This window comes from Dasypus novemcinctus, chromosome 24, assembly GCF_030445035.2.
Source record: "Dasypus novemcinctus isolate mDasNov1 chromosome 24, mDasNov1.1.hap2, whole genome shotgun sequence".
Classification (NCBI taxonomy): Eukaryota; Metazoa; Chordata; class Mammalia; order Cingulata; family Dasypodidae; genus Dasypus; species Dasypus novemcinctus.
In genome coordinates, this window is record NC_080696.1 from 29,983,672 (window position 1) to 29,998,586 (window position 14,915).

General features: G+C 43.7%; 1 protein-coding gene across 6 annotated transcripts in view; it reads right to left on the reverse strand.

Annotated features, from left to right (window-relative positions):
• The window catches only part of STK35 (serine/threonine kinase 35), a 93,159-nt gene that overhangs the window by 66,487 nt on the left and 11,757 nt on the right, over nt 1–14,915 (reverse strand). For 5 of the 6 annotated variants that reach the window (XM_071211607.1, XM_071211606.1, XM_071211610.1 and 2 more), the window contains exon 3: nt 11,363–12,112. In XM_071211607.1, the coding sequence (XP_071067708.1) occupies nt 11,400–12,112 (713 nt within the window). In that variant the 3' untranslated portion in view covers nt 11,363–11,399. Of the gene's footprint in view, nt 1–6,991; nt 7,118–11,362; nt 12,113–14,915 lie in introns of those variants that run through there. The other variant, XM_004476681.5, reaches the window with a different exon arrangement.

Genomic DNA, 14,915 nt, shown 5'->3' on the forward strand with positions numbered 1-14,915 from the left:
CCTGCGCAGTCTCACACCTTCTAAAGACACATACTGCCAGGTACAGCCTCCTCTCATCTCCCTCCTCTGGAGAGCCAACAGTTCCCTTACTGGTGCCAACTCATCTTCCTAAAATATATTTTGTACATCCCCCTCTCCCTACGCTTATTTTGCAGGGTGAAGTTGATCCTCCTTAGGCTGACATTCAAGGTTCTTTGTGACTAAGCACTATTTAACTTTCTTTCATCTCTGTATGAATAATCCAACTACGCATTCTTTTGACTTATTCTCGGTATTCTGTCTTTGCTCATGCTTTGACAAGAAACCCCGCTCAGAATACTCTGTCCATCTTATGTCACACCCCCTACGTGTTGCCACTACTTACTTCTTCAACAAGTCAGCTCTCTGTCCTCTGGCCACTGTAGCATTCAGACATTACTAAGACACGTGCACCTACCACCAGGCCCTATCTCTGGCAATGGATAAGATCATGGGCCCCTAAGCTGGAACCTGTGTTAGCCATGCAGCCAGCGACAAATTATTCTGGGGAGGTGTTAGGGAAGACTGCAATAACCAGGTTACATGAGAGAATTTAACAAGATAAACAGAGTGGAGAGTGTTACACTGGCAAATAGCATTACTAAATTCAGGAAAGAGAAAGAAAACCCTCCCCCTCCTTATGGCTTAAGATGACAGACTTCAGGTTACATCTGGCTTGCTCCTATTTCCAGAAGCAAATATGGTGAATGAAGGACTACCATCCAGCTCCAAAAGGCTCTCTGTAAGTATTTGCTAAATGAGTGCAAAAAATAAAAAATAAAATAAAAATAAAAAGACCAGGGTCTCCTAGGTTCCAAGGGGATCTGGGTGAACAAGCAGGGAAGCCAGATGGCGCCAGCCCCTGCCCTATCAATTGGGTGTGAAGTTAAGGTTGCAGGGTCCGGATTACTAGCATATAGAAACGTGAAGGTAGAGACTTTTTCCCTCCACTCCTTTCCGTAACCCAAGATAGAACATATTTCCCAATTTACAAATTGAAGAGGTTCACAAAATCAATTTTATAGCCAGCAATCATGGTGATGCTAACTACTAAAAAATTTTTAAAAACTTTAAAAATGCCAGTGCTAAGAAGCTGCTCTTCTGCAGAACCAGCCTGCCCATGTGACAGGACACTACACAGGTTTTTGCTCTAAAAAAACAAAACTAAATACAAAAAAAACCACCATGTTCTTGAGTCACAATTACAGTAGAGTGCATATGCAAATAAAGGTACTGAAGAGCCAGTCACCTAATGAGAAGTTGATTACAAAACACAGCAGGGCCCAGCCATTAAATAAGGGCCATGAATATAGCTCTGGGTCTAGGGACATCATCATTCCTCATCTGTGAAGGGGCCCTGTGTTCAGCACCAAACTCCACTCCAAAGGATGTACAGATCCTGGAAAAATAAGGGACACCTGTGAGCCAAGATATAACAGTCTTCTAAGGAGACCTGGACAATCAGTCAAACACACCACAGGCACCCAGTATTCAGAAGATGGTTTTATGTCCTTACATACAAGATACATTTTTATATTCCCCAGTCCTCCTCCATTGTTCACTATCTCTGAAATGCCACCACTGCCCAATAACAAGCCACAGAAAAACAAGTCCTCCTTGAGTTCACCCCTTCCTGCACCTCCCTAAATCAACCATCTGCAAGCCCTCGAAGTTAATGACTTTTCTCCATCTCCAGTGCCATCCACCCTAACCTGGACAACGACAATAGCTTCCTAACTGGTCTCCCTGCTTCCACCCTTGATTCTCTCAAATTCTACTGTGCAGCCCCAATTCAATGATTTACAATGACTTACAAAGTTTGGCATATCAGGCTCCTGCCAGCTCTTTCCCCTCATCCTTCAGGTCTCAGTTTCTATGTCACCTCCTTAGACTCTCTCTGACTATCCTGGACAGCCTCCCTATTATCATCTTCTCTTTCCTTCATAATACACAACTTGAAATTGTATCTGCAGCATTCCTTTAAGTCTTGCAAACTAGAGCATAAGTGCCTCAAGGGTGGGGACCAGGTCTATTTGTTCAATGTATTATAAGCACCTAGCACTGTGACTAGAGTACAGACAGGCAATCAATAAACAGTGGGCTCCCTTTTGTGTTCAGTTGTTTCCCTTCATATTGGCGGGTGGAAGGTGGGAAGCACATACAACTGCACATATTCTGAGACACTATAGCTGTTACCAGCTTGGCCAAGAGCTGGTATGAAAGGATGGCAGGACTCAACATCGGTGGAGTATCTACTATAGCCCCTTATGGGTTTTACATGAATTTCCTACTTACTCCTCATGACAATCCTACAGCTAAACGTTAGCAACACCATTTTATCAGCCAGGGCTCCAAGGCTGATTTAAATGGCCTAAGGTTTAAATGAACTGAGGTCAGGAACTACCTTCATTCACCACAGCCTAAACTTGGCACACAGCAGAGGCTCAATAAAATGCTTGTGTAAGGAATAAATGAAGCTTTCCAGCAAGAATTCAAAGCCATGTCTAAGACCTCCATGTAAAGACCTAATTCTGTCTGCGAATCTCGTTGCTTCCCCGTTCTCTATCCTCCTTACCTTTCAGGTCCCCCTTTCTCTTAGGGTGATCTCATTCTTCCAGTCACTCAGAAATCACAGGGACTCCATTAGTACCCTGACAAGACAGATTATCATCATGGCTCAATAGTCTGCTTCCCAGGGACAAGGAAGCCTATGGTGAAGTTACATTGTTTTCCTTCCTTCTCCCAGGAAGGGGAGGCCACAGGGCTTCATCTCATCCTAAGAACAAACACACTAAGAGGATGGTGCTTATACTTTTTCTAGTGAGAAAAGCAAAACCCAGAAAAGTAACTTGCCTAAAGTCATAATGCAAGTAATTACAGAAGATAAAGCCAGGATGAGAAGCTGGTTAGGCCTTTGTGGCTCTGAGGCATAGATCCCAGCTTTGAGAGGGTAAAGGGTAGAAGACAAAGCAGATGGTTTGCATGTTTAAAAAGTGGCTGATTGTGCCTTTCCCCTCTTTTGTTAGGGCAGTTCTCAAAGTGGGCCTACATCAGCATCACCTGGAGGGCTTATAAGCTACTCTTCCCCAGTTTCCAATTCAGTGGGTCTGAGGTGGAGCCAGAAAATATGCATTTCTAAGAAGCTCCCAGGTGAAGCCACAGCCACAGGTCTAGGGCAGAAATTGAGCGCTGTTGTGCTAGGATTTCTCATCACATTTTGTGTGTGTTGAAGGTGAGGTGGGATCTGGTGAGGAGCAGGAAGAATGTGGTAGTAGTCTGAAGGTATCTGCAAGGTCAAAGAATAGAATCTCAATCTATGAAGTAGAAAACTCCTTCCTTGTGACAGCCTCAGTTCCTGCCACTGATAAAACTGATGCAATACCTCTAGCTATGGTTACGCTTTCCTCTGCCCTTAAGATTCTCAGGATAGGAGAGGGAGGAAATAATAAAGTTTGTCTGGGGTGTGGTATAGTCACACTCATTTCTGATCCCATGCAAACCAGAGAGGTTCCTTCCAAACATTCATCAAACTGGTTACTAACAACAAATAAGTTCTGTAACTTCCAGTTCTCTGTCTGGTACAAGGCTGGGCTGTGCTGGTAATGCCCATGCAATCTGCCAAGTCTGACAGCACTCAGGCAATGCCTGAGATTTGTCCTAGACTTAAACTTTCTGGGAGGACATGTCTTAGACATGTCTGAAAAAAAAAAAAAAGCAGAAAAGAAAAACCAAAGGGATGATGTAAGTGATTTTTAGGGGTTTCCTTTTTCTAAGAGAATTGAAATAAATGCAGAATGAGCTAAAATTCACTGGTTCACATCATCTCTATGACTTTCTCCCAGGAACGATCAATACTAAAATTCAGTATGATACACCAAAACCAATATGCTTCCCATGACTGCTACAGTATCAGGGTTCTGAATTGAGAAAAACCAAAGTCACCATTCATAAAATTACCGCCCCAAATCCCACACTGATTCTTTCGGCAGCCCGCAAAGTTGAAGCATTTCCATTTGTCACCATGTCTTATGGTGAGCCTGGGCGGCTCCAATCCATTCAACCCAAGTCCCTAGATATCACTTTCTTCTACAAAGAAGCAAAATACAAAATACTGACCTGTGTATGATGGAGGCTGAGTTATAGCTTTCCCCTGGCACCTCTAACTGAAAGTGAAATTCCTTTAAAGTTGGGAAATTCATTGTAGTGTTTTATGGTATTGATTTATTTTAAACTTGGCTAGCAGTTTTAAGGCCTGCCATCCCTCCAAATCCTAGAAAGGCTGGAGGTCTCCAATTCCTTTGATTTTGTAATATCACTAAGGACTTGCTAGTGGAATGAAAAGAGGGGCTGGAAGCTTGTAAGCTGCTGCCCTGGTTTATCAAAACAGAACCTAGGTGGGGTTAACTATCAGGGCAGATGGCCCCTCTTTGGAAATGGTGTTTATGTGTGATGAATCTGGACTCAGATGGGATCTCCCTTCATAAGTCTTTCATGCTAATGTGCCGGAGGTGCAGTTAACGTTGGGGTTTAAGATATATTTAGGGGATTTGAATCTCTGGACTGACAATGTGATAGCCAGGTCCTGAGCCTCAACAGACTCCAGCACCTACAATCTGAATTATTGGACTTACCACACTCAGCTAAGATGGAGTTGAAGAAGGACAATCACCACACCATGGAGCCTAGAGTGATTACAACTGAAAATGGGAGGACTGCATCCAGCATCCATGTGGAATCTGAGCCTCCTCTTGACATAGAGGTGCAATGGACACAACCAATCCAATGTCCACATAGAAGAGGTGGCACGGAATTGGGAAAAGTGGACATGGTGGACGATGGGTATGGGGAAAGGCAGGAGATGAGAGGTGGAGGCGTCTTTGGGACATGGAGCTGCCCTGGATGGTGCCTCAGAGGTAATCACCGGACATTGTAAATCCTCATAGGGCCCACTGGATGGAATGGAGGAGAGTGGGGGCCATGATGTGGACCATTGTCTATAAGGTGCAGAGGTGCCCAAAGATGTACTTACCAAATCCAATGGATGTGTCATGATGATGGAAACGAGTGTTGTTGGGGGGGGAGAGGGGGGGTGGGGGGGGTGGGGATGAATGGGACCTCACATATATATTTTTAATGTAACATTATTACAAAGTCAATAAAAAAAAATTAATTTATAAAAAAAAAAAAAAAAAACAAAACAGAACCTAGGGCATTCTCTCCAGGTCCTGGGTCCCAAATGATCTTCACTTAGAAGATTTCTTAGTAGAACAGTTTTCCCCTTGCCAGGTGACAGTCCTGCACCTAACAAAGCCTCAGAAGGCCAAGGTAAGTTTCTGATAAATTCAAAATGGAACCCACTCATTTCTTACCTGCCTTTCACAGTACCTACCCATAAACCTACCTTTAAAACCACCTCTTCCATGAAGTTTTCCCTGATTGTTCCCTTCCACTTTGAATGCCCTCCAGTCTTCCTATATCTCTGCCACATCCTACTACAACTGTCTCCATGTCTTAGCCCACTACTAAACTGTAAACTCCAAGAGGACAACACTGGGGTTCTAAACTACCATTACTATCACAAGTACCTGCTACATGCCAGGAGGGCTCTTGCGCACCAAATCTGACTTGGCCCCAGAATCCTTCAACAAAGGCTACCGGCAGCAACATCAGTGGACACAAATGATGAAACCCTTGCTTTCATTAGGATTCAATGAATGAGCTGGAAGATTTGTCAGAACCATAGCAACCCTTGCCATGTTACCTTCCCTGCTATGTTACTTTGAGTACCCATGAACCTCAAATCCCCAGGCTAATTCACTTGGAAGGGCATCCATCAGGGTACCTGGGAATAGAAACTAGGATGCGTTTGGATCATGCCAGAGCTCTTTCCTTATAGTCAGTGCCACAGTCAGCACCCCTTTAGTGCTGGGTGATTTCCTGGTAGTTAATGGATGAGGGTGTGCTTTGGGTCCCCAGTTTTCAACCTTTTGGTAATACTGACCTCTGCCTGTTCATGTGGCTTCTACCTAGACTGTTGCTCCAATCCTCAGCTATGTGGGTGTCTCACATCCTGACCTTACCTCACCTGCCAATGTATGAGCCTCTATCAGTGTAGCACATGAAGAGATGAAGGGGCAGATGGCAGTCCCTGCTGCGGTGTGTCTGTGCCAAGATGAGTTATCAAATTGTGGCGGACTCCCATGGCCAGCACATGCACTTATGCCTAAGGGACACCGTCTAGCTCTCTGTACGGGGAACCCCACCACCTTAAACATAAACCTATCCAAAAGTGCATTCTAAGAGGCTATAAGAGGCAGAATGAAACAAAGGCATTTCCAGTCAAGACACCTTGTTTCAAATCCTGGTTCTCAACTTTAGCAAAGTGGTTCTCAGTTTCCTCATCTACAAAATGAGGGCAAATAATCAGGTGGTTATGCAATGATGTGATAATATACTAAAGTGCTTAACTCAGGGCTGGGAATAAAAAGGCAGGGTCTCTGGCCTATAGAAGTCAGGGAGGGTCCTTGAAGCACGTTTTAATAAGCAGTAGCTATTATTATTGGTGGCGGAAGTGTCTTCGGAGTGAAAGAAAAGGGGAGTTGGAAGGACTCCTAAACCATCACACATCAGGCAGTTTTGCTCACAGCTAGATGATAAGAAAAAACATTTTTATTTGCCCAAAGGGATGACATCTAGGCTAGGTGGAGCCAAGGATACCAAGGAGGAAGAGAACATGAGCAGCAACTGGGCCTTGATGTCAATAGCCTCAGGGCAGGCCTGTCCCTCCCTGGATGCTTTGAAGTCCTGCAGAGCTTCAAGGGCTGGATCATACCTGGGGGCTATGAGCCCCCTTACATAACTAACTGACAGCCAAGTTTCCTCCCCTTGAAGCAAGAGCAGTAGGAGCAATCAAGCCATAGCAATAGCAGAGGTAAGAAACAGGCCACTGGGGAGCTGCCTGGGCCGCAGAAAACAACAGCCTTTCCTATTTGGGGAGAAAGACTTATTAGAAAATCCCCAATAAAGATGAGGCCCCTCTTTGTACACTGGTATCAAGAACCATCAGGATCTTCATAGTTGAAGGCTGAACTTCAATATCCTGAGGAAAAGAGAACCAAACATATTTTAATCTTCCCTCACAAACCCTCCACTACTGCACAGTTTTGTAAAGTGTTGGTGAGCAAGACTGTTATTCCCATTTTACAGACAGGGACTCAAAAGACTCCGGGGGGGAAAAAAAAGGCCCTGAGGTTCAGTTCTAGATCTGCCTGGATCAAAATGCTAATCAATGGCTAAATACGTCCTCCACCATGATCTCTCTAGTTTAAATAAAACCCTATCCTTTCTTTCTCTAACATTGGGCAGATGCCAGGATCGCCTATGGAGCAAAGAATACTTTTTCATGACCCTCACAGGCCACACCAACATCTGATTTTCTTCAGCAGGCCTTAACTGCACTCCAGTTACATGTCATTCAAGGGCCTTCACTTCAAAAGACCCTAGAAATGGAGGTTTATATAGCACAGACAGCAGACTTGGCCATGAATGCAGATTCCCTTATCCCACAATGCCCTCCCTGGTCATGAGCAGGTGGTGGCACCTGGATCATCGGTTTGGCTGGCATCCTGATTTGGTGCAAGGCTTGTGGTTAGCTGGCAGGAACCACTGGAAATTAAACACATTCAAAAAGTGACATATAAGGTAGAGAGGGTCCATTATTGAGTAATCTTTAAAAAGAGATACTTTTTGGTAACAAGGGGACAAGGAGGCAGGGTAGCCTTGAGTAAAGCTTTTCTTTTTTTGGTATTCTTCAAGCAAAACTACTTAAGACCACTGTTTTCAGAGAGGAATGGAAGATAAGGCAACACTGCCACATCAGGCTTAAGTGAGCATCTAAACAAATTCTACTGTATAACATTAAAGTTTATAGAGGGCCCATTCACAGCCATGACAACCTCTTGCAGTACCCTCAACAATCTCAATAAAATAAATATGATCTACCCTATTTTATGGATAACAAAACAGAGGCCCTGTCTTTCCTCAACCAGATTCTGCTACCTCTCTGGCTCAGCCCCTTCTCCCACCGTCAATGTTGGAGGGCCCAACACTAAGTCCTCTGACCTTTTCCCTTCTCTAGTCTCTTGCAATCTCTAAATTTCTATCTCTAAGCTTTACCTTTCCTCTAAACTCCAGATTCATCCAACTGCCAAATCTATATCTATACTTGGATTTTAAATAGGGCATTCCAGTTCTCTGGTGACTAAAACTTAACTTTCTCCAGTCAAGTCTATTCTTCCCACACCTTCCCCATCTCACTTGATGGCAACTCCATGCTTCCAACTGCATAGATGCATAGGTGGAAACCCTGGACAACAGACCAAGACACCTTTCTCTCCTACTTCAAATCCTATCCAGCAGGAAAAGAAATCCTGTTGGCTCTGAAACACACCAAAAATCCAATCACCCCCTTGCCAGTTCCACTGTTTCAAAACCCCTGGAGCCTCCCATCTTATCCCCTCACTTCTACCCTGCTCCCCTGTACTTTTTTCTTAGCACAGCAAAATGATCCTTTCAAAAGATCAGATATCACAGAGTTGACAATATGCCAATGGCTCCCCATCTTACTCAAGAATAAATGTCAAAATAAAAGTCAAAATTCTTGCAGTAGCCTACAAGTCCTACTCTAGTTGATTTTCAAATATCTCTACAGCTTACTCTCCTTGTGCACTGGTCTCCAGGCCTTTATACTGGCACTTCTGTCTGGGATGCTCTTCCCCCGTAAAATCCTCGTAACTCATTCCCCCCACTTCTAACATTTGCTCAAATGTCAGTCTCAAGAGACCCACCCTTTCTTATCTCTTCCTCTTAGAAGTGCAACATCTCTATTCCCTACCCCACGTACAGCATTCTGCTTTCATATACCCTACTCCACATCCCCCCCATAGTATTGATCACTAATAATTCTGTAACATTAGACATACTTATTGTCTGTCTCCCCAAACAAATATAAGCTGCATGAGGGCAAGAATTTTTGTCTGTTTTGTTCACAAATATATCTTCTCTGTCTAAAACAGTACCTTACAAATAGTTTCCCAATAAACAAACAGAATTAGCTCCTCCATCTATAAAGCTTAGTGGGGTTGTGGGTGGAAACAGAGTTCGGACTTGATTAGCTCCTCCCTGTAATTCAAGCCTCTGGTGCTGTAACTAACCAGACAGAGTTCATTTACATTTACACCACAACTGGTTTGAAGCCTCTGGCACACCAGGCTTGACTACTTGCCACATAGCTGGCCACAGGTCCACAGTTCTAACTGCTCAGCTAGGGCAGGCTATGGTTTAAGAGGCACCAACTGACCAGGTACTGTATTATTATCAGTGACCAAGTTCTTAGTCTTTTCTCTGCTCTTCTCAAGGTCATCCTATTTCTCCCAGATGAAGGAGCCATTCCCATTGAGCTAAAATTTTACCCTGATAAAATAGTACAAATTCTTAGTATTGAAGTCCAAATGGGAGCCCTGATCTCAACTAGTTGTGACAACCCCATAATCGTAACCCAAAGTCAGGACTCCCTTTCTCACTCTTTGGGCAAACTGGCCTGACACATGAAAGGTACTCAATAAATGTTTGCAGAATGGAAGAATTAAACTAGTGACTCACTCCATAAATAAGCCCACTGAGAATTCTACAGATGTAAGTCAGCTAGCTCATAACCAAATTCACCTAGAAATGTAAGAAATCCCCTCAAATGAAGGGGAAGAGACTACAAGAACTCCCGCCAACCCCAAGGTGATGACTTGGTTCCTAAGGCTCCTTCCTGGGGACTAAAGAGATCAGTACCATCACTTCATCTCAGGTTTCAGAAGAATATAAAAGCAGCTATTTTCAGCTTGCCATACTAAGAAAAAAGGTGGGAGTGAGTGGAAGGGACAGATTTGGATCTTGGGTAAATTACTTAACCCCTTGCAGGATTATAATGATGAAACAAAATAGTACACGTGAGAACACCTACCACATAACAAGGCTGGGGATCCCTGCTGAGGATAATGGTTCGAATATGAACAATCCACTAACCAGCACTTGTCAACTGCTATCGGTCTCCCAATATTACTTTCCTTCCTCAATTTCCACATCCAGTCAGCACCTTACAAATTCTCCTCCTTGATGATCGAGGCATTCCTCTACTCAATTTCAAGTTCAAAAGCATCTCTTACGAGTAATTGTTAATAAAATAATTCATCTAACTGGCCTCCCAGTCTTTCGTCTGTCCAAACCAGCTTGCATATGATTAAGGACCAACAGCTTTCTTAATACTGGAAGGGTCACCCTGTCATCCTGCAGGGTATGACAGATGGCTCTGGTCTGCAGATGGCTCCCAAACGCCCACTAGGTCAAGGTCAAAACCCAGGAATCCACGTTCCATCTAACTTCTAATCTCATCTTCCTTTTCCACATCTCAGACTCTGGTCGACTGGACTACCGCTGCTTGTTTCTAATACACATCTTTGTATTTCCCACCTCAACCTCCTTTCACACTCAACCTCCCTTAGTCTGGCAGCTCCCTGTCCTCCCTAATCTCCACTCTCTACATTCCTCACTGTCCCAAACTGGTCTAGTTTCTTGAATGTGCAAGGCTCCCTCTGGATTCAGGTCCTTTGTAGAGGCTAGTCCTCCTGCCTGGAATCTCTTCCCTGCCCTAATTCCCTCTTCTTGCCTCTAGGCAGCATCCCTGGAAGGTAAATTTCCTTTCATACTTCCTCTCCTTTACAGCAAAACAACTACGGTAATATTAACATTTGTGTCCAACTAAGCTGAAGAATTCATGAAGATGGGGAAATCACCACTCCCACTCCAGATTTTAGTATAGTGCTTGACAAATGAAAGCCCACAATAAATCTGTTTAATGACGTGGGGGAACATTCAGATTCAGTTGAATGAAAAGAGAAGGAAACAAAACTGCACTTAACTATAGCATAATCTGAACTATGCAGAACTGGGTGAAGAGTAGGGATGCGTTTAAGAACAGTATTTATTCTCTGAAAAATCACCTGAATTTCTTCTATACATTTTCTGTGACTGAGTATTTACTGCCTGATGATCAGAAAAAACATTTCTAAAAAAAACAAAGAGACCTGGCTCAAATGCAACCTTCTCTCAGAAGACTTCTCTAGACTTCCCGTCTTGTACTCAAATAATCTCACATATCTTCTCAGTGAGGCTTGGTGGTCTTTGATAACAAGCACAGAGTCATTTCCCTACCACCCCTACTTCAATGGGCCCAGCCCACGGCCCAAGATGAAGAACTCAGTTAAATGTACACACAGAACAAAAAGTGAGTACTCACCTAGTTTAAAACCACCCAAGATGCTTTGCCCTGAATTTTAAGCAGCACATGTGACCTGGTCCATTCTGGTTTCAAGTTCAAAGGCATCAGGCCGGTCCTGTGGGTTAGCAGCTAACATGTCTTTCAAGAGCTGCTTGATCCCCTCAGACATGGAAGTCCTACGTTTCTGAGGGATGTGCAACTCCATCTTTGGGTTTTCTAGCAGTGCCTCACCAACAGGGACGATCTCAGTCCCCTGTTTGATGTAGGTCCCCAGGAGCTCCTTCTTGGTCTCAGAGTCAATGAAAGTGATTCTTTCTATCATTGCCCAGATGATAATGCCCAGGGCAAAGATGTCAGCCTTGGCTGTGTAGTGTCCCTCCCAGACTTCAGGAGCCATGTAGAAGTCTGAGCCACAAGCTGAGGACAGCCAGTACTTATTCACATTCACATTTTTATGGTCTTGATTGCCCTCTTTGCCTCGGGGAGCCAGACCAGCACAGACCTTACTTAGTCCAAAGTCTGCCACCTTGAGGATGGGGGTGCCAGACCGCTCGGTGATGAGGATGTTGTCTGGTTTTAGGTCCCTGTGCACAATGTGGTTTTTGTGCAGGAAGGCAATGGCGCTTGTGAGCTGTAACATGAAGCTCTTATTGGTGGCTGGGTCCGGTCTCCGAGATAAGACATACTGATTCAGGTCTCCACCTTCACAGAACTCCATGACAAACCAAAGATAGCAGGGCTCCTCAGCATAACCCAGGATCCTTTCTCCTAAATCAAAGGAAGACATGAAAGAGCTTGAGATGGATTCGTTCACACCACTTTCAGACTCAAGGAACGTAGCATATTAAAAGGAAGAGTGATGGAGGTGACAAACAATTGCTCCAAGAAGGCACCAACACAAATGGCAATGACCAAATTCTACACACTTAGGCCCGTTACACAGAACAAGCTGAGATATAACTGGCATCAAGCACCTAGGGTTTGGAATTAAGAGACCTGGGTGGGAACTTTTGTTTCACTGCTGACGGGCTGAATCAATAGGAAGTAAATTAGTTCTCCTTTGCAAGTTTATATTTCTGCTTCACCTGTAAATGGCCATGTGTAATTACTTACAGAGGGCCTACACTTATACTTTACATTCAATTTAAGACTTACCACAGCCTATGAGGCAGGAGAAAATATCTCCATGTTACAAAATCGAGAACCTGAGGTTCAGAGAGACTTAGAGCTAAGAGACTCAAATCCATTTGACTGTGAAAACTTTTTGTTTCATTAGACTCTCTCCCAACAGGCAGCAAACCACCCACACCTCCCAAGCTGCTGAGATGAGACAAGGGGAAGCATGCAAGAAGGCTGTCAGCAGTGAAGCGCTATACAGTATCTATTACTATTATTACCTACTCCATGCCAGGCCAGTGGCCTATCCAGCCTTCTTCCCTAACCTATATAGTGATCCTTGTTAATGCATCTAGAATGACACTAGAATTTTGTCTTGTTCAGATACATGCTCCAATTTTTTCTGCTAACTCATCATATGTCAAGTTAGAAACATAACACATCCCTGTCTCTAAGAAGCTTGGTTTCAAGGACCTAACAGGTTATCTAAAACAGGAAACATGAAGCTGACATGTAATCAAGTGGCTACATTTGGCATCAAGGTAAACAACAAAGTGAAGGATAGGCAGAAGTCACCAGACCTTAAGGTATCAGAAGGGGCAGTACTCTTCAGGATAGGAAGTAGATCACAGCAGGGAGAAGGGACTTCTAGGCCAAGAGATGGAAAGGATAATGGAACATGGGGACAAATGGACCAGAGAAGTGTAAATAGAAGGTCTAGTGGAAACACTAGAGCCTAAGTAGGATGTATAAGGTGGAATCAAGTTGTGTGGGTTTGAAATTCCAGCTCTGCCTTTCCAAGAAACTCCTGAAAAGCTGGTGATTGGCATCTCTAAACAAATCCCAATATTCTTTCTAAAGCAACTATAATACTGAGCCTTTACACAGAAATGAGAACTTCAACCATTCAAAAGATAATTCTAAGTTGGTAGATATTGATACACTTGCCCCAGGTGGTCACACGGATCAATGGTAACCAAGCCAAGGCCTGAGGACAAGTCTTCGAATTCCCAATATAGTCCCCAATTCTACCAAAAATAAAGGTTGCACCTCCTCAGACTGGCAGAGGGTTCCTTTTACTAGTCATTTACTCTTTAAAGAGAACTGGAGGTCCTGATGACATCCCACAAACCCAAATGGCCCAGAAATTACCAAGTCAGGCAGTCTATCAGAGTCAGTGGTTTGAGAGTTCTCAGTTGATGATTAGATAGACAAGGCAAAGTGTCAGGTTTCTGACCATGATCCTACAGACCTCATTTCCCCAGTAATTATATAATTTGTTTATATTACAAGTAAAGTAATACAGGTAGAACCAGTTTAAGGCAGGTGGGTTTTTAAAAATCTGTTGTTTCCCCTCTGATAATTCTAATTCTAAGTCATCGGCTCAGAGGGGCTTGAGTCTCTCTAAGAGCAGTGCAAAATGAAGCAGCAATATGAAGCCCAAATCAATCTATATTTGAGAGTAAAGAGTCAGACAAGTTCGTTGGTGGTAGGATCAGAAAGGAAAAGATTAAAAAGCCATCAAATTCCTCTTGCAAAGGCCACATCAGAAAAACAGTGAAACTTTTGGTGGGAATGGTCATTATTTTATATACAAAGTTGGTAACTATGGCTATTGAAGTGAAAAGAAAACAAGCCTAAAAAACAGACAATATACTTTAAATCTAGGTTATGATACTCTAAGGAAAGAATAAAAGGACTAAAAGCTGTCCCTAGTTAGTGAGTAAGTGGGCAGATGTGATGCCTGGATAGAAGAGCTTGCTTTGGGGAAGTAAGCTAAACTCAAGATATACTAAGGGAGGGGGCTGCATGTTGAGTGGAAACTACTCGACAGGAAGAAGCATTCTTAGAATTAGATATAGCAGAGAGCATGACAGAAGGGAAACCTGAGGAATGCAGTTACTTGTCATCCTGGAGACAAGAGTATTTCTCTGCACAGGCAAGGGCCTTAGGTGTATTTTCATTAAATCATTTCATGAAGAAGCTGGAGCATGTTTTTTCACACAGGGCCCCCAGGTTCTCACAAGAAAACCTAAGAGGCATGACAGAATCCCAGTCAGACTGCCTACCTAGGCCTGTCAGTGACCTCAAGGCAAGATCAAGGGAGGGAATGTGGGCAGGCCTGGCACTCAGCAGGCACCTCAAGCAGCTAAGAAGGAAGCCAGGGTGAAGTAACAGGAAGAGCACAGATCTGGGTTCAGATCCCAACTCTGCCCACTAGTTTACTGAGTAGTTTTTAAGCTAAAGCAAAACATGGGAAGACTGAGGTATGATAGAAAGATGGCCAGAAACGTGGGCAAGTCCTGGAACCTCTCCAAGCCTCAGTCTTCTCATCTATCAAAGCATAGACACCACCACCTACTCAACTTGATTACTAGGAATTAAGTTACAAGTCTGAATTACAACCCACTGACCATTACTAACATCATCATCCACCCCCGCCCCCACCTCTCCA